Raw genomic sequence first — 23,325 nt, forward strand, 5'->3', positions numbered from 1 at the left:
TTCCATTTCTCATATAAAGTTTTCGTTTAAATTGAGATATTTATAATCTCGTTAATATGAAAATACAAGCATACTTTTTGGATTCTCAACGATATTTGAACAAGTGAAATATTTCAGAAAATAAAAATAGTGCGAGTAGCTTTGTGACCATTGCAGTTTCTCGAAATTGTTGTCTAAATCATACTGCTGAACATAGAAGCTATTCTAGTGAAACCTTGAAAAACATTATTTCGAAGACATTTATTTGTGAGAAGTCGATGTCTCCTACTATTTTTCGAATTTACCATCTTTTGCAATCTTTCACAATCCGAAAAATGATAAAACTGAAACCACAAACCACTTAGAGTAAGTAGTTTGTGACTGAAACGAAACGTCAATAATCGTAAGAGAGCTAAGTATAGACATTTGACGGTTTCATTGATGATTCAGTTAGTTCGAGAAATGTATGGATACAACTAATTGGATTCTTCAGTGGTTTATATCACGCAGCTTAGTAAATTTTTCAGATTGTGGAAGGTTATAAACTAGAAAAGTGTAACAAACTTTAAGAAACACTTTTTTGAACAAACAATGAACTTGTGGACATCCACGAGATGTCCACAGTTCTCAAAGACGAATACACGCTGTCTTTGATTTTTGTTACTGACTTCCTAATCTTGATTTCATCTAATTTCAGAGTTGGGCTCAACGGTTCAACTGACTATAGAGGATTTTGTTCAGCGATAGTATGGAAATGTGAAGTATCTACCAGTTTTATAAACGAATATTACATAACCTATAACGAACAAGTAATATTTGAGTGTTTGTGCCTAGATCCTGATTTGTAACTACGTTTTCTATATCATTATTACTACACATTTTCCTCGAGTTTGACGCACGAATTTGATAATCTAGATTTTTTTTCTTATTGGTCAGTGGGGTATGCTTGAAGACTGGCAGTAAACAAATCTAAAGAAATGAACTTCAAATATTCAAGCCAGTCTCGGATATACCTACACACTGGGTTGAATGGACTGACGCCTATCAGAAAACAACAGAAAACAACTACTCCACTGGCTAATACTACGAACGGCGTTGGATTATATACGACAGGCGTCAGTGAAGGAATCTTCACAGAAAATTTCCTGCATGTGCAATTAGCAACACAACTGAAAGAGTCGATCTTCAATTTTGGAACGGGCACACTTGCCCGTTCCGCTATCAAATTATATCCGAATAAAAGGTTTGAACCTCAGTTCACAGAATACCGAATAGAACAGTCACATAACCATTTCTATCGATGATGGCGCTGCTCGAACGATGAACAGCTGATGGAATGACTGAATGTTGCACATAATTATATTTATTGTTTTAGTGTATTTTTTGTTTTGAGTTGTTTAATTGTTCATTTGTGAGATGATATTGGTACGATTATTATACACATGAGTAACTGATGAATAGGTGAAATATATTACTTCCACTCACAGGGAGCACAAGGAACCACAACGATATATGGAAACAGCTGACAGGACTTCTTCATCTTGATACAAAAAATGTGGGAATCTCCCAAAAAAAAGGAAGGAAGTAATCAATTTCAAAAAATTACCTCTTTACAAAGATATGTAGATCATATAAAGAAGTAACTTTCAGGCACAAACTGGAAGTAAAAACCCTCGAAACAACTATTTTCATATAAACATTGAATTACATGAAAGAAAAATACTTTCGAAACAAATACTTTTATATGAAGGGTGAATTATACGAAAAACACTTTTCCCAATTCTGTTTGTATTCCTAACATTCAAGATGGAGAAGTAGAAAGCCAAAACTTTTCTTTTCTAAAAATATCCGATTAGTTTCGGATAAGTTGAATATACTGCAAAACAATGATATTTCACACAGAATAGATCTCAAAGAAACTTGACACCTCAACATCATAGTGCAACCAAATGACTTTTTCTTCTGTTAGTTATTCTGTGCTCATTTGGCTACAGTGTACTCATTTGGCTATGTTATTGAATAAATGTTTTCAAGCTCAGACTGCTCAGAGTCTTTTGTTACTCTGAGTTTTCAAGTAATACCACAGTATAATACTAAAAGACCCAGTACTAAAAGACCCGACTATCCCCGCTTTTTGGTAATAAATCACAGCGCGCATGATCGAATCGTAGCAGATCGTTTTTGGATGCGCCGTGAATTGAAACGTTTTCATATTTAAACTTTTTCATGTAATTTACCACTTTCGGCCTATCAGACTGACGACGTTTCGCTTGTGGAATCGTGCAAAAAGAAGTTTTGTTGTAGCTAATATTACCACTTGGTACTACTGAATTTACAACATTTATAATTTTTTTTAGTGCTTACCTCAATATTAATATTCATAGTTAAGGTATTATAATTGTAATGTTGTAAATCATGCTCGAAAGAAAATAACGCCGGCCGTCACTGGTAACCATAAACCAAACGTGACGTAGCTAAGAGCGCGCGAATGTACGATAATTCTCTGCCACTCTAGAAGCAGCGAGAATAATGCTACCGATTTCGGAACTTTGGCGAAATTTATACGTCATTCGATTACGATATTTAAAGGCTAGCCACGAGGATAAGTGGACGTTACAGCGTGGTACGCGAAGTGATTTAGTAAGGCGATAGACATTCAAATAATTGTTGAAGTTTCAGTGAAGTGTTTCTTGTATTTAAAGTGAAATAAAGTTAAGTTTGATTATTCAGTGTAGTCAATTATTGGTCAATCCACGGGGAAAAACGTAACATTTAGTGTCGGAAGTGAAATAGTTGACTGAAGGTTTTGTTTCATGGTGAAAACAAGGAGTGTCGATTACGATGGAATGGAAAAGTTTGAGAAAATGTTTGAGGCCTGGCGGTAGAATGAAAATGCTGAAATGAAAAATATGAACGACGGACGGAGAAAGAAAAGGTACGCAGGAATGAAGATCTCCATTGTGTGATAATAAACCGGAATATTTGTTTACTAACTATTTATTGATAGTCTGAAAGCTATTTTCCGGTTTTTTTGGCCGTGGTCTGCAGGTTTCAATTCCCAACGTTTCGTCTACTACTGCGGTAGATATTATCAAAGGTGATGTGGAAACGGTCGCAGTGTTCGAGTTGGTGTTAAAATTGTTCCGAACGCTGGTATTTGACTCTAATTTTATATTATTATTAATGTGCTTGACTTGGTTTCTTTCAATTTGATCACCTGGTCTTGTTTATGTATCTTTAATGACAGGTCGGGTCAAAAGTGAATGGGTCTTTTCGACCCTCCACCAAAACCTGCAAGGTATTATTGTGGTTTTAATGACAGGTAGCCCTAAAGGTAGCAAGATTTCATTATTGTTCATTGCTTTTTTTCCTATTAAAATTATCATTGTGTTTTTAATTTCTGTTGCCTCTCTATATACTTTTGGATAGTAATTTTGAGGTTTATGGAGTATTAGAGTATCTTCGAATGAGATAAAATGAGTGCCTTGTTTGTTGAGAGCATGTTCGGCTACAGCTGATATGTCAGTTTGCCCGAGTCGGCAATTCCTCTTGTGTTCAGAGAGACGAGTACTTACACTTCTTTTTGTGGTTCCATTGTAGACCAACCCGCAGCTACGAGTCATCGGGTGTTCCTAAAGGTTCTATGGGATTTTTAGCTGATCTTAGAATTTCTCTGGTAGTTTTTGATATTCTCCTAACTCGGTCTGGAACATGTTCAACCTAGGGAAGGAAAGCTTTCCCCCTGACTAACCTAGCTGGGGTTACTTTTGGCATTCCTCCTCCTGAGTCATATGGCCCGCTCGAATTCTCTTTTGCTGTACCCATTCCCTTTGAAGGCATTGTGAGTTCCTCAGGTTTACAGATACATTGTGCTCTCTCAACCAAAGTTTTGATTACCCCTCTCTTTTGTTGTGGCTGGTGGTACCTGTCTGTGTGTGTTGGTTTCCTGTACACTCTGTGACCTAATGTACCACCTTCTCGTCTGTTCAGGAGAACATTCAAGAAGGATAGAGTTCCTTGAGTTTCTCGTTCCATTGTGAATTGGATTTTTCGGCCGAAAAAGTTTAAATATAATAGAAAATCGTTTAGTGTCTATTGCTCTAAGGGTGGTTGTTCGAAATTTTCCATGAAAAAGTTTGCAAGCGCTGGACTTGATGGACTGCCCATTGTGGTACCATCCGTTTGTTGGTATGAATTGATGATAAACAATGAACGAAGAGGGCGGTTATATCTGTTGGGAATACTTCGCTAATTAGCCGTATCGTGTCTTTGATTGGAACCATCGTGTATGAGAAGACTACGACGAAGCACTTTAGTGTTTCTTCAGGACCTAACTCCATATCTCTACTCTTTTTCGATGAAGTGTCCCGAGTCCTTAATAAATGACTCTATAAATGGTTGCAATAGGGTTGTCATTTGGACAGCTCATAAGTTGGTGAAACTATGGCATTCATAATAGCTAAGTGGCACATTCTCTTTATGAATTTTTGGTAAGCCATATATATGTGGCGAAAAGGTTTCGGATTTTTGTATAACCTTTTTCGTGTTCTCTCCGAAACTTGATGAACGGATAGGAAGACTTTTTTTTAATATCCCGGAGGTCAGGTCCCGACTTAGTCTTCAATATGTCCCTGGATTGAGTAAAGCGATAATTTTGTCGTTATAATTTTTGGTGTTCATCTCTACGGTAACATCTCTTTCGTCAGCAGGTAATTCTTACCTGTATTGAGATCTTTCAATGCCTCTCGTTGCTATCGTGTTGTGTTGGCCTTGGGTGATATTGCGCGCATTAGATTCCTTGACGTCTCTATGCAAATTTCCTAAACAATGTCCTAAGGTAAAGTACAAATACCTGATTCGATAGTAAAAATGATATCCTCGTGGGGTACCTTGGCTGGAACTATGATGAAGTTTCCACTTTTGGCGAGTAGGCAAGTCGCACTCATCTTCTGACACTGTCCGATCGCATAAACTGACAAATCAGCTGTAACCGAACATGTTCTCAATGAAGAAACCACTCACATTATCTCATTCGAAGATGCAGTAATACTCGATAAAACTCTAAATTACTATCCAAGAGTATATAGAGAGGCAATGGAAATTAAAAAACACTGGAATAATTTCAACAGAAAAAAAGGCAATGAACATTAACAAAATAGATGCAGATTTGATACCACGTGATCACAGCATCGACGGAGCGAAGTATATTTAACGAACGCCTGATTCCATCTGAATGATAAGTAGAGATTTGTTGTATAATTTGTTATCACAAAACTTGTAACAGGTTTTTTCACAAACTACACCTGAAGATTTGATCTTCACAAATTTTGTTTGAAAGTGGTTGACAATGTTTAAATGGTGATTTTCATTAGTTCGAACTTATATATAATTCTACTATGATCCGAAATCTATGAAAGAACAAATAAAATCACAATGAATAGCTAAAATATCAATTATATTAAACAATAAAACTTGAAATGAAAATACAGTAATAAAATATGATTAATTCAAGGAATCTCTGAGGGAATCGACAAATATAGATTATTGCAATAATCGAATATTTATTATTTTTCATTTTGATTATTCCGTCACTGAATTATATATACAATCATTGGATAAAGTCTATATACAAAGATACAATCACTGTACAAAAATATCAATGGTAGTTCAAAACCATCGATGTACGAATAGCATCGATCATTTACCAACGATGGCAAAAACCACTGACATCGAATCAAAATATCGATTTTTTGAAAAGTCGGCTATCGATGCTCATCCCTAAACCCACGGCATTAATTCCTTTTTAGGGTCAATGTCTCTTTCTAATGGCCAGCACAACTGAAATAAAAACCAGTGAAGTCAAGACTCAATATAGCGGACAGCAGAAATCATAGAAGTCATTGCAGAAGAAAGAATACGATAAAGTCTTTTGGCGAGACTGGTGCCAGTCCAACCCTAGCCAAAACTGAAGGACAGGAAGTTATTTGCATGTAGATCTTGGGTAAAGACTCACCAGTAAAAGCACATAAGGAAGAAGACGAATTGTTATTTATATAACCTATTTTTATGAAAATTATGATCAGTATGTATGATCTGCCCATAGAAGAGAGAACATTAATTCCAATATTTAAAAAAAGATGAAGAGATTCACCACTTGGCCTTTACGTCACTCATACACTTAACGTTAGAATCAACGTCACGATGTTTTACGTGTTGCATATTTCCATATGAAAATTTTGGGATTTCATTTGTCACATGATGTTGTGGCGCAGTGACCAAGACGTTGTGTGATCTGCAGGTGGAATATATTTAGAAGTAATACAATATGTCTAATCATAATCAATGATGCAGAAAATGTCCATGATTAAAATGAGTTGAAATTTGAAATGATTTTTCGTACCAAACACATTTTCGGACAGTCCGTATATTTTTTGAAACGATTTCATTCTACTAAAGTAGGTAATAAACTGCATTAATGATTTTTTTTCAAAGTTATTCATTATAGCTGTTGAATTTGACAAATGAAGAAAGAATCAGTTTTCTCAAAAAAATGGCTTTACCAATGTCAAGAGAAAATCCTGTTATTATGAAACTGGATACCCCTGAATTTCATTCAATATTTAATGATGAATTACGATCTTTAGTGTCCATTTTTAAAGAATATGGGTATGAAATTCGAATTGCTGGAGGGGCTGTAAGAGATCTTTTGATGGGAATGAAGCCAAAGGACCTTGATTTTGCAACAACTGCTACGCCTTCTCAAATGAAGGAAATGTTTACAGCAGAAAACGTGCGCCTAATAAATATGAATGGTGAGAAACATGGTACGATAACTCCCAGAATAAATGATAAGGAGAACTTTGAGGTGACTACTCTTCGTATTGATGTTGTGACTGATGGTAGACATGCCAAAGTTCAGTTTACAACAGATTGGATGTTGGACGCCCTTCGTCGTGATTTGACAATAAATTCAATGTTTTTGGGATTGGAAGGATCTGTTTATGATTACTTCTTTGGATATGAAGACTTGAAAAAGCATAAAGTTGTCTTTGTAGGAGATGCTGTAACTAGAATTCAAGAGGACTATTTGAGAATTTTGCGATACTTTAGGTGAGTTTGTGTAAGTATACAATTAATTGATGGATGTTACTATGTGGTATGGGATCATCATGAAAAATTAGAATAAACCTCCCTATGTTTTCATATCACTTGTATTTGTAACTAACACTTCTGCAGTTTCCTCCTATAAGGACATTTTGTCCTAATACGTTAATGGGAGACATTGACCTTATTGTTTATTGCCCTCATATGACGAAACTGCAGTAACATTAGTTACAAATACAAGTGGTATAAAAACATTGGAAGTTTTATTTCTTATTTTTCGTACTGTTTTGCACTGTCAATGTATGACTGTAAATATTGTTATCTATTCCTATTTTGAAATATCTCATGTTATTTTATTTATTTATAGTGGCAGTATTATTTTACCTTAGAAATAAATTATGTAAACTAGGTTTTTCTCAATATCAAGGCTGAAATCAGAATTTGTTACCTCTACTTTCAAAAAACTAATGTAAAGTTATACACAAACACGTCAAAAAAGTAGGTTACCCTAATTTTTGCTTTTTTTCAACAAAATAATTTGGAAACATCAGTGAAATGTTATTCAACTCCATGAAAAAATGCAATTAAGCAATCCACCCAGAGACCTGTTAGCAAGGAGTTGTAAAAAAATTGAAATTAACCCTTTTATGGAAAAGAATTTGTGATGGACTTTATATATGAAATGGTACCACATTCTGCTTTTGAAATATATATCTGATGACACATTTCCCATAGTTTGTAAGCCTCATGAGGGGGTTTGGTATGGGGGTAGTTACCTAAATAACAATAACTCGTTTCTGTGAAATAGTATCGCTTCCTTAATTTATAAAGTGTTTTTGCCACAAAAGAGAACCATGATGATACACTCCACGTAGTTTGTAAGCCTCTGGTGAGGGTTGGTGGCAGGTAGTTTTTTTGAATAATCGAATAATCCGTTTCAGTTAAATAGTACCACATTCTTATTTTATTATATGTTTTCATCTCAAGAAATGATTTTGATGATACACTACATATACTTTGTAATGCCTCAGGTGAAGGTCTGTAGGGGATAGTTTTTTCGACCAATCGAATGACTCGTTCCAACAGGAATAGTACCAAATTCTCATTTCAATAATTGACTACACTGAATAATCAAACTCAACTTTATTTCACTTTAAATACAACAAACACTTCAACTAAAACTTCAACTATTATTCGAATGTCTATAGCCTTACTAGATCGCTTCGCGTACCGCACTGTAACTTCCACTTGACTGTGTCGATATGCTCGTGTCGATATTCCTTGGAATCTTTTAGTCTAAATCAACTTTCTATCAAATCTGATTGCCTTAGTAGCTCTCACATCAAAGCAGAGAATAAATCAAAATGATCTTTCATATATTTTGAGGTAATATGTATACCTATATCTGAAAACACCAATAATAAATATTTGCCAACCAGTATTCCCTAACTTTATACAAAAACCTGAATTATGTGTTGCCTCTACTTTTTATATTATGTTGATTAAACTGAGAATAATAGACCAAAGACTGAAAGTAAACTTCTTATTACTATAAGAAAACCACACAAATCTGCTACACCACAAACATTAAGTAGATGGCTTGAGAACATTTTATGTGAGAGTAGTATAGATGTCAGCATTTTTAAAGTTTATAGCATTAGGCACGCATTGACATCTTCAGCGATTCACGACTAGGTGTGAATGTAGAAACTGTATTTAATGGATTCTATAACAGGCTGGTAGATTGAGGGATACCGTTTATAAGCGGATCATTGGGACAGACTCCAAATTTAAAATAATTGCTATATTTAAAATTCGTTGCCCGAGTTAAATCTAAAGTTGAATGTTCAGTTGTTTGTTAATCTTTTATGTTATTGTAGCTATTAGTTGAAACGAAAGAAAAGTGTATTTTTATACTTTCTATATTTGTTGTTTGTTGAATCATTTATTATAATTTGGTTACACTAATATAATAAAGTAACAATTCAATAATAAAATTGATTGCTAGAAAGAACTATTCTAGTTATACCTCAAAAACTAATATGTTTATTCCTCAAGTATCACTAGGCAAAATAGTTGTTAAAAAAATTGAAATATAATTAAGAATTTAATCGACTTACCTGATGATGTTAATTATATGAACAATCTCCTCTGAAAAGATTACATACCCACCTCCCCCTCAATACATAAGAATAACGTTATGTGATTGTACCATGTATGTACTTATTACTAACATCCCCATTGTTGAGCAACTATTTTAGGAGCTCGAAATGAACCGAACCTGAATAGGCAGGTTAACGGATACAATGGATTTATCATTGTTAACAAAAAATTATCTTGAAAGTTTGTGGTCGCAGACGCAAAGCGACGAAAACTACACGTTATGTAATCTTTTCGGAGATAGTTCATCTGATTCATATTAATCATTATCTAAGTCGAATAATTTCTTAATTGTTGAGGCCATCTACATTCCTTTTAGTGTTGGCGTATGTGTTTTAGAGTTTGAGGATATGAATCATTTTGCTCAAAAGTCTTTCAGATAAATATTGGACATCTAGAATCGTCCGATTTTCGAAAAAAGAAAATGTGTCTTTGTTCTATGTTCAAAAACTTGTGTTTTGAGATAACGTCCGGTTTGGCTAACATAGCATTTGCGACAGTTTCCATAGTTCAATTTGTAAACTATGTTGACTCATATATCAAGTGGTGTTTTAGTTTTCTGTTTGAAAACAATATTTTCCAAAAGTATTCTCATTCGAAAAGACCACTTTAATTTGTTTGTTAATAAGTAATCGGACAAGTTTTTCAGATAAATGTTCCACATATGGAATTTTATGATATTTTGTGTTTGCCTTGGTATTTTGCGGAAAGGAATATTTTTCGGATAAGAGTTCTTGGAAAATTATTTTTCACCAAAAACTTCTCGATTAGTTGGAAATTGTAATTGCCAGTTACCATACTTTTGGAAACTATTTTTTCTCCAAACAGAAAACACCACTAGATAAACAGTCTATCATAGTTCACAAATCGAACTGTGTGAACTGTCCCAAATAATGTGTTGGCCAAACCGGACATAATATCAAAACACGAGTTTCTGAACACATGAGAGATTCTTGAAAACGTAATACCAAGAAATCTACATCCCTTGTTAATCACGAAAGAAAGCATGGGCACATTTTTTATTTTGATCATCCGACGATTCTGGATGTTCAACCATTTTTATCTACAGACTTTTGAGAGTAATGATTCATATCCTCAAACACGTTAATGTCAACACTAGAAGGGATGTCGAAGGCCTCAATATTGCATATTTCAAATTGAACAGTAAAATACCGATTTTTTTTCTAGTCTAATTCTTCATTACCACTATGAAAACCGATACTAAAATTATATCTAGTTTAATTCTTCATTACCATTATGGAAACCGGTACTAAAATTATAGATAAAGCCGTTCGTTTGCTTCATCACAACGTGTTGGGTTGGTTTCAAATATTTGTTTTTTATTTCTCATGTATATCTGATGAGATTCAAATTCAGTTATAGTTTCAACGTAGAAAAAACTCCTTTTCGGTGAGTAGTTTTGTTAAAATTTCATTATTACTTACAACAGTGAAAAACGACAACAGTTATTTAGTTAATGGCAGGTTTGTTTTACAAAATTAATTGTTACGGAGTCCTGAAGAAGAATTCTATTGAATTCGAAACGTTGGCAAGAAAACATTTGTTTTTCTGCGATAATTTGATCCTGTCACCCAAGAAACCTTTCTTAATATAAGTAAATGTAGGATAGAGAAAATAACTTTTGTCTAATTTCTACTAAGATTTTTATTTGTTACGACTGGTTTCGGTTTATTAAACCATTCTCAAGTAAACCGATTACAAACAAATCCTTAAATATACAATTATATAGTCAATGTCATTTAGGAAGGTTAATTGAACGATTATTCAGTGAAACTATCTCCCACCAACCATCCTCCCTGACTATATGGAATTAATCATCATGGTTCTTTCTTGCGGCAAAAACATAATATACTGAAAAAAAAAGAATGCGGTATTATTTCACTGAAACAAGTTATTTAATTATTCACAGAAACTACCCCCACCAACCCTCACTAGACGACTTACAAACCATATGGAGTGTATCATCAGGGATGATTTTCAGTTTTTTTTCTATGATGGTCGATCGGTACCCAGGCGGTTCGACGTGGCTGCTTTGTTCACTCACTCGAATTGACTGCCGTGTTGGTCGGTGGTTCAAGCCCTAGTCTCAACGATCAATTTTCACTTGCTATCGTCCAACACGTTAAAAGGTAAGATCTCGTTAATCCTTAGCTCGCACAAGTTTCGACTTCTCAGGGTTGTCGTTCGTAGGGGTGCGACAGCTGGTTAACGGAAAAACAGATTTCAAACAGATTTTTTTTTAACAGATAAAGTCATATATTGACTACTTCATTGAAACGAATTATTCATGTATTCAGCAAAACTACCTTCACCGGAGGCTTTACAAACTATATGGAGTATATGATAATGGTTCTTTCTTGCGGCAAAAACATATAATGGTGGATGTGTCATTAGGTTTCTTTTCAACTGCTGAAATTAATTTCAAGAGCAGAATACGGTACTACTTCATGTATAGAGTTGATCACCAATTATTTCCTATGTAAGGGTTAATTTCAGAGACCATACTTGTGATGCACTGTTTGGAAATTTGGTGTAGTAATTAATATTACTGGAAATATTACTGGAGTTTAATCCCAACACGAAACCGTTATTTTTAACACCTCGATACGTGTTTCAATCACCAAATGATCATCTTCAAGAGGAAGGTTAAACTAAATTTAGTTTAATCTTCCTCTTGAAGAGGAGGTTAAACTAAATTTAGTTTAATCTTCCTCTTGAAGATGATCACTTGGCGAACTAAATTTAGTTTAATCTTCCTCTAGAAGATGATCACTTGGTGATTGAAACACGTATCGAGGTGTTAAAAATAACGGTTTGGTGTTGGGATTAAAATCTGTTTAAAAAGCGAAAATTAGGGTGTCATAATTTTTTTTTGTTCTATATATGGATGTGCATAGCTTCACATCGATTTTCGGTGAAACATCTGTAGTTTTTGGACCACTTTTAAATACGTTTTCGATTGAAGTTTTTTATTATTTTTCTTAAGAAATCCTCAAAACAAAAATATTTCCTAGCAACATCTAGCATACTCCGTTTAAAGGAAATTGTAGGGCACTACACATCTTTTCAGAAATGGAATATATCAAAAAATTGATTATTTTAGAGGTCCATTTTTGCCAAAGAAAAGCTCATAGAAGTACATGTCACAGACATTAGCATAACCATTTTATACTATACCAAATATTTACTTTTCCTAAAATTATATATTTTCATTGGTTGTGATGGCAGTGGCTGTCTTGAAACATCTTTTTTTATTGTCATAGATTTTATGGAAAAATAGCTTTAGAAGCAAATAAACATGATGAGACTACCCTCAAGGCTATTTATGAGAATGGTGAAGGTTTGGCTAAAATTTCAGGTGAAAGAATCTGGGTTGAGCTCAAAAAAATTCTGGAGGGAAATTTTGCCGGAGATCTAATGGTTACTGTTGTGGAAAATAATTTAGCCGCTTACATAGGTAAATATTGTTTCTTAACATAGAGCAATAAGTTATGTTATCCCTAACTTTCTTTTCAGGATTACCTGCAAATCCAAACGTAGAAGAATTGAAAAGGGTATGGAGTCGAAGTGGTCATCTGAAACTACATCCCATTACACTACTGGCATCTTTATTAAACAGTATAGATGATGCTAAAGAACTGAATGCAAGGCTAAAACTTTCGGCCTATGAAAGGGACTTGGCTCTTTTTGTAGTTGAACATAGGGAACCAAAATTGCATCCTAAACCTTTGATGCCATTCCAACAATTGATTGTAAAATCAAAATGTAAGCCTTCTGACACAAGGAGCATGTCGATTGAAGTTTTGAAATATAATAATTCTCCTCATTGGGAGGAGTTAGGTAATTGGAAACTTCCCAAGTTTCCTGTGAGTGGAAATATTTTAAAAGAACTTGGGATCGAGAGTGGCAGGTTTATGGGACTTGTAATGACTGAATTGAAACATTACTGGGCCGATAATGACTTCAAGTTGAATGTAGAAGAATTGGTAAAGCAAGTACCATCTATAGTTGATAAGCTCTCACAAATGAAGAACAAGAAATAAATATTCCATAAAGGACTTGTTTTTTTAAATTGAAATTTTGAATTAAAAATTACTATGAATCGAACAGGTATTAATAACGTGATGAGAATTTATAGTTTTTTTTTTATTTCAACTTGAGCAACCCTTTTTTTACACTTACTACAACACATAGTAGTAAATAAATTACAACGAATTGTCATGTAGGTAAATTTTCCTGCTGGTTTTTTTGTTTTCCTATTTTTTCCTATTGTTTGAAGGTAGTTGACAATGCTTCGTGGTGCATTTCATTAGTTCGGACTTCCATTGTCTAATATAATATAAATTTGTAAAAAATGTATAAAGACTATCTGAAAAATAAGAATTATAATAAGCAAAAAAACTGAAATTACAGTGGAATAAAATACAAGCAACAACCAAAAAATCAAAAAATGAACTATTAAACACGAGATGAAAATAAAAAAAAATATTAACAAGAAATGAAAATTAAAAGATTCCAAACCAAGTTACGTCACGACGTTTCGATTGTTAGAATCCACAATCGTCTTCGGGTGATTACTGGACTTATTCCTCCGAGATCTGACCATTTATAGGTCATTCGAGTGCTTTCACCTACCCACTCTTCTCTCTCTCCGCTTTATCGGTTTTAGCGGAAGCTGACCGTTTGGCGGAAGTTGGTCGTGTTCCGCTTGATTAGAGGTTTCCATATGTTGCGTATCTCTACGCTAGCTTGGCTTAATGCGTTGTTGGACAACATATATGCGGCTTCTTTGAATTTTCTCCTCTCTAGCTGAAATCATCCACAAGGAAGAACACTTGCGGTAAGTGACTCAAACTTAGATTGTGCAGTGAGCAAAATTAACAACATATCACAACTTTTGAACATAAATAAACTTAAATTGAATGGCGATAAAACTGAAGCAATAATTTAAACAACAAAACACAAATTCAATTGATTCCAAAGTTATAAATATTAGCATTTATGAATAGTCTATTGAAGTTGTTGAAGAAATTAAATATATTGGCTTCATTGTTGACAACACTTCTGAGTCTCAAAAATCATTTTCAATATTTATCAAACAAATTTCTAAAAAAATGTTTTTCTTTACAAGGATTAGCCAACCTTTATCGTTTCAATGACAGTTTACCTACCTATAATCTAACCACACTTTGACTTCTGCGAGAATCTAGTCTCATTGCTTGATGATAATTGCATTTCAGTATTGCAAAAATTACAAAAACAGAGGAATGCGAGTGCTGCTGAAATGTAATAAATATACTCCTATCATATCAATGATCCAAGTGCTAAATTAGTTGACTGAAAAATGTATTGTATTACTTCTCCATGATTTTTATATAACAAGTTTTTTCTGGAGAAATTCCATCATATTTCAATGCCTTCATTTTTTATCATAATCAAATTCACAATTATCCTACAGAAGTAACAGTAAAATGAACTCTCTTTCATAGGGGGCTGTTAGAATACAGTAAACTATCATATTATGTTAAAAAATCTTGCAGGACTTCAAATGTTTTTTATTTAATTTTTTACCATGCATGCGAATATATATGTGGGTATGTCTATATACAGGGTGTCACACACTCATGGTCCACCCTCCTTTTTTTATATTTCTCAAGCTATTTTTACAAAATTTGAAATATTGAATACGCTCACAAAGAAGCACTTTTTGGCGTAATGGCGTAACGGGAGATTTTTTTCCAACTTCCGTTTTTTTCGGATATGACATCAAAAGAATTTGATTTGATTTTTAAATGAAACACCCTGTTTATATTTCAGGGTGGCTGCACCCGATTTAATCCCTTCTGACCTCAATTAGGTTATCGGGGAAGTTGCTATGAAACAATAAAACAACTTTTGGCGTTTCAATGAACTGTTATTGTTAGTTAGTTACATTGTTGGAGATCGTATTGATAGCAGAAATAAGTTGAAAATGCCACAAGTTCATAACAGAAAAATGAAAGTGAATATGCAGCTCATTGATAGGGAATGTCGGCAAGTTGCATTTACCAGTTGTACTCAGGAGGATGAAGTTTAGATTATTCTCATTTATTCCTTATTCATTTCGCTATTTTTCCAAAATTTGGCATAATGAATGTACTCATAGAAAGGCACGTTTTAATGTATTGATTCGTCTGGTTTTTCTGGAAATGATATCGAAGTTTGATTTTCGAATTGAATACCCTGTATGTCATACCCTGTCAAATCTTCGTAATTTTTTGAATGAGATGATATGCTATTAATTTATGGGGAATGTCAGCCAAATTCAGTAGCTTTTCACCCGAGCGATATCCCTCACGAAAATGTCCGGCTAGAAATTACTTCAAGGGTCTTGAAGAGCAGTTCAGACGTGAACCTGATCATAATGAGGGTAATGAACATTATATTATTTCTAAGAAAATGGAAATGAATGTTATGACGCTGGAAATCGATAAAACTGCATCTCTCACGCAGCTGACTTTTGAGTTGGATATCTGTCATTTATTCAGAGTCTGTATTGCCAAATCACCTTAGACATTCTGTTCTGTTTTTTCCGTTAACCAGCTGTCACACCCCTACGAACGACAACTCTTAAAATTCGAAACTTGTGCGAGCTAAGGACTAGCGAGGATGTGAAAATCGATCATTCGGCCTTGCGGTTCGAACCACCAGTACACACAGCGGTCGATTGAGTGAGTGGAGCAAAACACCCACGATAACCCAACAGGCTACCGTCCAGGGCCGAGCCTAGAGGTTTTGCCGCCCGGGTGCAAGAACCAAATTTGCCGCCTCATCAGCAGTTTTGGAAAACGTGTATAAGAAAACATCGCAAATTAGGGAAAATTAATAAAAACATAATTTTGAACATTTAAATCATAAAAATATATTTATCAAGTCAACGAATAGATACATACCTATAACATAAATATGAGCTTATACAACATATTATGTACATAAATATAATTTGGTATAACCAAAATACAAAAATCTATATAGTTATTTTACGAAAAATAAAGTAAAATAAAGAAAAAAGAAATACAACACTAGGTAGGTATGTATGTACACGTCTAAATACTAAAATCGACTTTTCTTGCCTTGTTAAGTGCAAATTCCCTAACTAGGTCAGTCACATCTAAATTAAAACAAATATCTTTCTCGATACTTTATAGCTAAATTTGTAAGCCTGGATTGGCTCATAATTTAAGTTTTGAAAATGATCGTTCCCCATGAGCTACAGTGACTGGCATGGTTAAAAATATTCTAAGTGCAACAAATAAATTAGGAAATATTCCTTTTAACTCGTTAGCAACGAGATAGGCTAACACTTCTTTGACCGACATATTATTTTTATTAGTAATGTAAATAATCTCATTGTAAAGATCTATTTCATTTACATCTAACTTTTTTGTTTCCGGGTCAGTTAGTTTAGTTTCTAAATTGGTACAATATTTCATTATTTCCTCTTCAGAAAAGAAACTTAAGTTATTTTAAAAACCAAAAGATTCAACATGTGTTTCTAAATCTTGAAATCTCTCATCTAATTTTGAGATGGCAATATCAAGAACATAAAAATACACATTTACTTTAAAATGTAATTCTGGAGATTGAATTGGCTCATCTTTATGTTCATATTTATAAAAAGTCTTTTTTCTTCTTGGTCGAACTGCAGGAAATGAAATTTCTGCATCCATTTCTTGAGCTATTTTTTTTAGCTTCATTGAACAAATTTATAAACCCATAATCGGATCTCATGTCTGTTGAAAATATTTTAATTCTATTTAACATATGTACAGCTTCTGGTAAAATAACGTCAGATTTTTGCATTATTTTGCTAACTACATTTATTTTTAATAAAATATTGTACCGAACAACTAAGGAACATATACATTTAAATGATTTTATTTTATTGATCAGGGAACTTGCAGTATTCCTTGTGTCATTATCTCTAGATGTATCATTATAAAGGGCGAACAGTGCATCATAAACTTTTTCCAATTCATACCTGAGTGTTTACGGCATCATTTCGACTCTTCCACCAGGTATCAGAGAGCGGTTTTAGCGTTAACCTAGGCACTTCTTTTAAAAGAATATTCCATCGATATGTTAATGCCGAAAAAGAGACATATAGTTCCTGAATAATACTGAAAAAATTGGTCACTTCAAGCGAACTTTTTGCTGCATCATTCACGACTAAATTAAGGATGTGTGCCACACAAGGGACAAAAAAGGCTCTGGGATTAATATCTAATATTTTTTTTGTAGGCCAATGTGTTTGGCTTTCATATTGGCACCATTGTCATAACCCTGGCCTCGCATATCGGCAATATTAATATCAGATTCCTTTAAAAAACTTAATATGAAATCAGTTAAACCTTGACCAGTAGTGTTGCTAACTTTGCAGAATCCTAAAAAATGTTCTCAAACCTCTACAGTTTTAGAAAAATCATCAACAAAAACAAATCTAACAATAATTGTGATTTGTTCTTGATGACTAATGTCAGGTATGCAATCAAGAATAATTGAAAAATATTTGCACATTTTTAAAGATTCAATTATATTTTTTTAACTTTTTCTCCTACTAAAGATGATTATTTCATTTTGGATTTTATCGCCCAAATAATGTAGCATTTTTTTGCCATCTTTTTGAATCCTGCCGATATATGCCACTGCTACAATAGCTGCTACTGCCACTGCTACAATAGCTGGATATTGAAGCACAATCCTATTTTTTAGAACCAATTATCTACTACTGAGTTACAATTTCATCAGCTCCAGCCTTATGATTTATTTTATAAATGAAATTGGTCATCACACACTGTTATTTCTGCTCATTTTTCTGAACACTTGATGGTTTTTTTCTCAAATCAGATTGCATCAATTTGATATCATTTTTCAAATGCTCACATTTTCATACAAATTCTACAAATTTTAATCCAAACCAACATATCCATGAATAGCACAATCCGTATTCTCTTCTAGTTCTGCTAGATTTTTCAAACGTTTGTTTTTCATATCAAAGTTTTCATCGGAAGTTAATTTTGAATCAACTCCAGATTTTCCTTGCAGAACAGTTGATGATGCCTTTCTGTTGCGACCAAACTTATCGATGCTTTCTTTACTCATTTTTATGATACAACATTTTTTGCTTTCTTTGGTGTGTATCCATCAGACTTTAGTATCAAAAACACAAATATTTTTAAAAATCTCAAAATACCATTTCTCTAGGTTTTACTCCAATATGGTGTACGATTTAATAAACTAACCTTGAAATGTCAATGATGCCATAAACTTTCAAAGCAAGTGTACGTGGTTTGTTCTTTTCTCAGAATCATCATGTAATCTTTCAGCGGGTCCACAAAGACCCCTAGATACCAATTTTGAATGAAATCATGATTTCTAATAGAACATGCTTTATATCGGACATCACAAACCGTACCTATTGTTTATCAAATCTGAGAATGAATCACAAATTTCTTCATCTGATTTTATGAAGTACTTTTGAAATTAACATTTATCATTGCTATGAATTAGTTCATATGAAATAATTTAATTTTAACCCAGTAAACCACGCCCTTTATTATAAGGCCATACATAAATAAAAATCTAGTAGTTGGTAGAAAAAGTGGCCTCATTTCCATAATCAATAATAAATAATAAATCAAATTTCCTGTAGGAACCATTTGAACATAATACGTTTTCACCTGAAATGATTTATTTTATAAATATATAATATCACTCCGGTTATCAACTAAACCGGCCGCCACTGTTTTATGGTACAACTTATTTTTCGTAAACAAACAAAGTTATGCTGCCTTCAATGTAAGGATGGAAAAGGTCTCTGTATTGTCTTTTGTTACTCTGAGGTTTGTTTACATTGGGTTAAGGCCGAGCTTATGAGTGTCATTAAACAGCACCGTGACAGATATCGCCAGCATGTGGTGGATACAATAGCTCATGCTGAAGGCATCACAATTTTGAGACTGACTCCTTACCATTGTGAGTTAAACCCGATAGAATTGATCTGGGCTCAAATCAAGGGTTACGTAGCTCGTGAAAACGTGACATAACATTTCTGATGTCCAACGTTTAGTAGAACTCGCAATGGAACGGATACGGAAAGAAGATGGGACTAATGCTGTAGCCCATGTGATCAAGGAAGAAGAGAAAATGTAGAGATTGGACGGGATGGTAGACACTGTTTTCGACCAAATAATAATAATAGATTTAAGTGTGACTGGGGAATCCTCTTCGGACAAATCAATGGATTCTGAAATTTCATAAGCATAACATAGGTACCTAATTATTTCTTTGCTTTGTAGTTCTCTTCCTATATGAAAGGAACATAATAATTATTTTGTAAATTTTTCTGTTTTTTTGAAGTACTGTATTAGGCATAAGAAAAAAATGTAATCAGTTTTACCATTGACACCAGGTAGCGCCACCTACTATAACAATTTTTACGTAATTACCTATGTGTTTAAATAAATAAAAATATTATTTTGGTACGCCTCTGCAGAGTTGGTAAGAGGATTATCCGTTGGTCACTTCAAATGCAACGTTGCTAATGAATCACCTTCGATTGAAAATTGTTATAGTATAGAGTGCCCTGAAAATGAAAAGGTTCGTGACATCACTCATGAATTTTTATTGTCCTTGCTGTCCTTTCATTGCTGTCCTTTCATTGCTGACAACAGAAATTGTGGAGTAATAATCGCTTTTTTGGTAGCCCATCAAATTCGTCCATCTCATCATGTGCGACTACATTCACACCATTCATTCTACAATAACTACCGAAGTTTTTTCTCGTAGGTGGGCCATCATTCACATCGGAATTACTATTGTCCAGAGGAGGCTAGGGAGGCTTAGCCTCCCTATAAAATTTGAGGCTATTCATCGCAATAAATTAAAAGATATTGACAAATAATTATGATTATTTTTTTCTAAAAATGCTTGGGTATCATTACTTTACTATTAATTTTTAATATAAATACATAATATGCCCGAAAAAAAACACTATCACTCACTACGTAGTACGTACCACACTATATCCTGCATCAACAAAACTCAAACGCACCGCCCATGAACGAATAACGAATAAACTATCAACCCGAAATAATAAATGCCATACGTTGCAAGGGAGCCAAACCTCCGACCGCTTTAAAAAACACAGGCTCCACGACAAAATCGTGAATTTAATATTAGTTGGTACGATAAATGCGATTGGTTAACCGGCTCCATTAAACGAGAAAAACTTTTTTGTTGGCCATGTTTTTTATTTTCCGTACAAACCGAATACCAAACGTGGTCTAAAATAGGATACTCCGATTTAAATAATTTACCTCGTGTTATGGGGCAAATATGATTCACAATTTGGCACTTTTTTAAACGGTAGCGTTTTTTCGGGCACCTCAAAAACCATCCAAAATGAGCTTATTATAGACAGTGTGGCATATATTATTGGGGAAAATATAAGCAAGGAGATTGAAAGTGTTTCTTTTTTTGCATGGGAAATTGATGAAACTACCGATATTACCTGTACATCACAACTTTCAATCTTTTTTAGATATGTCAAAGATGGTAATGTAGTAGAACGTTTTATGGGTTTTCATGCACTTTTTACGCATTGTCATGCCTATGCCCTAACTTTAGTATTTAGCAAAGCGTGCAACAACATAAAAAATTTCGTGCCTCCGGCGGGCTTATATATATACTTATATATATACATATGCAATTTCATGTGATGCGCACTTAATCGGCAACTCTTTCGACATATCGGCGAGTTGATTATTACTCATTCTTCTCAAAGTGCGTAAGATGGAATAGGCGATCAATGAATGACCCATCCTCTTGATGCTCTCTCGGTCTTGCATTGATGTTATTTTAATGTTTTATTCTGGAGAAACATAAGACATGAATTACCACACCATACTGTATTGAATTTTTGCTGACGCTCATAAAATAGCCAATAATTTCTTTTAGAGGAGGTAAATCACCAAAACTATTAAAATATTTCACTGAGGCACTTTTCCTGTATGCTACGCAAATCGCAGAAAATAACCTTCTCCTCTAATATGAACTTATAAATGAGAAACACTGTCAGGCTAGTCGGAATTGTTATTGATGACAAACTCACATGGTCGAATCACATAGAACAGCTCCGTAACAATGTAGCTAGTACTCTGCTTCTCTTGAGGCAGTTGAAAAAACAATTCAACCTGATACTCTGAGAATGACATAATATTCTCTCTGTTTCATTCGCAGATAAACTATGGAATAATTTTATGGGGAAATGCCACTCGTGCAATAACCATCTTTTGACAACAAAAAAAGCAGTAAGTTGGATATAGAGAGCATATTGTCACCCACACTTTATAAAGTTTGACATCATGCCTTAAACTTCATTATATATCTACAATTCCTTATCAGAAATACACAGAAATGTCAACCAGTTACAAGCCCAGTCAGATATACACGAGCATAATACTAGGTATGCTAAGTTATTGAAAACTCAAGGCATAGATTAACCAAATATCAAAATAATTCTCTGAATATCAATCTACATAACTGCTTGCCTGAGAGGAGCAAATCACTAACTTTCGATCAGTTAAAAAAACGCACAAAAAATATATTCTTGAACACTGCTTTCACTCCACAGATGAGTTTCTCGTCATAACGAAGCAACTGATTCATGCACTCAACACATTGCTTCTCTGAAATGTTCCATTGTGTTTATGCTATTTATTTATGCCTCACTTGATTATGTTTGTAACACTTTCAAAATATTATATGTTTTATGGATTATTTTATCCATTGTATACTACATATTGTATCTCTTTATATATTGATATGCCATAGATGTATTTATAATATGGTGAATATATATATATATATATATATATATATATATATATATATATATATATATATATATATATATATATATATATATATATATAGAGAGAGAGAGAGAGAGAGAGAGAGAATGAAAAATCATCATTTTCTTAGCGTGATAGTTGAGGTGGATGTTGGAGAGAGCTCTCTTCCGCCTTGAGTAGAACATCGTACACTTTTTTAACGATTCTAGAACCGAACGCTACCGCTTTTGAAGCTTTCAATATTTTTTTAGTATTTTTTTTAATAGTAGTACGCCTCTTCATCTGTATACGTGGTGTGGGTAATTACTCATACCCCATAACAAATCGACGTTTCCCTTTCATTATATTTGTTGTCTTATAAGCAGCCCTTTTTCACCGATAGAAGCAGATTTGGCTTTGAATCGACTCTAAGTAGTTCCTTCGAGATCTTGATATACTGTGTCAGGTGGCAATGTCGTTTGAATTCTGTGATTATGCAATATCGGGCCTTTTGCAAGCAAAATCGAGTCGTACCATAATCAGAATATTGATAACCAGGTAAATGTAATTCGAATGGGAGATTATTAATGATGAATTTCTTTTAGTACAGTTTAGTAAATCTGCATCGGCTCGTAATTCCCATTTAAATCAAGGATGCCCCTCCGGGGTTGAGTGCTCTGAGAAGAATCTCGTTCATCATTTTGTAGCATACTTTTTACACATCCACACTCACCCATTTCTGAGTGGGGCACAACCTGCTGATGGGCACTTCAGCAAGATTGACATCTAACCTTCTTTGGTCGAAAGTCAGCCTCTAGGTGCTTTTCTTTCTGATCTGTTGAATTGTTTTATCATGACTTTCCTAACTGAATTATTGCATGGAGTCCCCAAAAACTAACCGGAGACGAGTCACTTTAGTCGCGAGCAAGTGTTGGCTCTCAGTGAATCTGAAAATGAAGTGAATTTGAAATCTGGTTGACAAATTTTTATACTTACCGGAGCCGCCTGATAGCGACTCTCGGGGGTGGTCTTTGATTCTACTTCGTTGGCATTCTGTGTTTGTCCCTCTCTCGGAATCTGGGGTCATCCCTATTCAGTGCGTTATGTAGGTCGCTTAGCGCTGGATTGGCGTGCGATCGAATTCTGTCAAACGTGTCCTCTGCGTGTTTCCTCATGTATCTCAGGTCTA

The 23,325-nt window shown here is 34.1% G+C and overlaps 1 protein-coding gene and 1 long non-coding RNA gene across 2 annotated transcripts; one reads left to right on the forward strand and one right to left on the reverse strand.

The window, feature by feature from the left end:
• Positions 1-6,215: 6,215 nt before the first annotated feature.
• Positions 6,216-13,399, forward strand: LOC111516967 (CCA tRNA nucleotidyltransferase 1, mitochondrial). Its single transcript, XM_074176026.1, has 4 exons — positions 6,216-6,434; positions 6,485-7,089; positions 12,528-12,721; positions 12,781-13,399. The coding sequence occupies exons 1-4, from the start codon at positions 6,366-6,368 to the stop codon at positions 13,305-13,307; spliced, it is 1,395 nt and encodes a 464-aa protein (XP_074032127.1). The 5' UTR covers positions 6,216-6,365; the 3' UTR covers positions 13,308-13,399.
• LOC141482542 (uncharacterized) lies at positions 13,160-21,793 on the reverse strand. Its single transcript, XR_012465585.1, has 2 exons — positions 15,500-21,793; positions 13,160-15,446 (listed from the first exon to the last, which is right to left on the reverse strand). It is a non-coding gene; the product is annotated as an uncharacterized lncRNA (long non-coding RNA).
• Between the last annotated feature and the right edge of the window lie 1,532 nt (positions 21,794-23,325).

The sequence above is a fragment of the Leptinotarsa decemlineata genome, unplaced genomic scaffold (assembly GCF_025532065.1).
Source record: "Leptinotarsa decemlineata unplaced genomic scaffold, Ldec_3_MD MMD2_tig00001393_RagTag_RagTag, whole genome shotgun sequence".
Classification (NCBI taxonomy): domain Eukaryota; kingdom Metazoa; phylum Arthropoda; class Insecta; order Coleoptera; family Chrysomelidae; genus Leptinotarsa; species Leptinotarsa decemlineata.

Bases quoted from the DNA above. Each gene is read 5' to 3' on its own strand.
- LOC111516967 (XM_074176026.1), top strand. From the start codon at position 6,366: ATGATTTTTCGTACCAAACACATTTTCGGACAGTCCGTATATTTTTTG. The intron at 6,435-6,484 runs GTAGGTAATAAA...TATTCATTATAG, and splicing joins AACGATTTCATTCTACTAAA to CTGTTGAATTTGACAAATGA. The intron at 7,090-12,527 runs GTGAGTTTGTGT...TTATTGTCATAG, and splicing joins AGAATTTTGCGATACTTTAG to ATTTTATGGAAAAATAGCTT.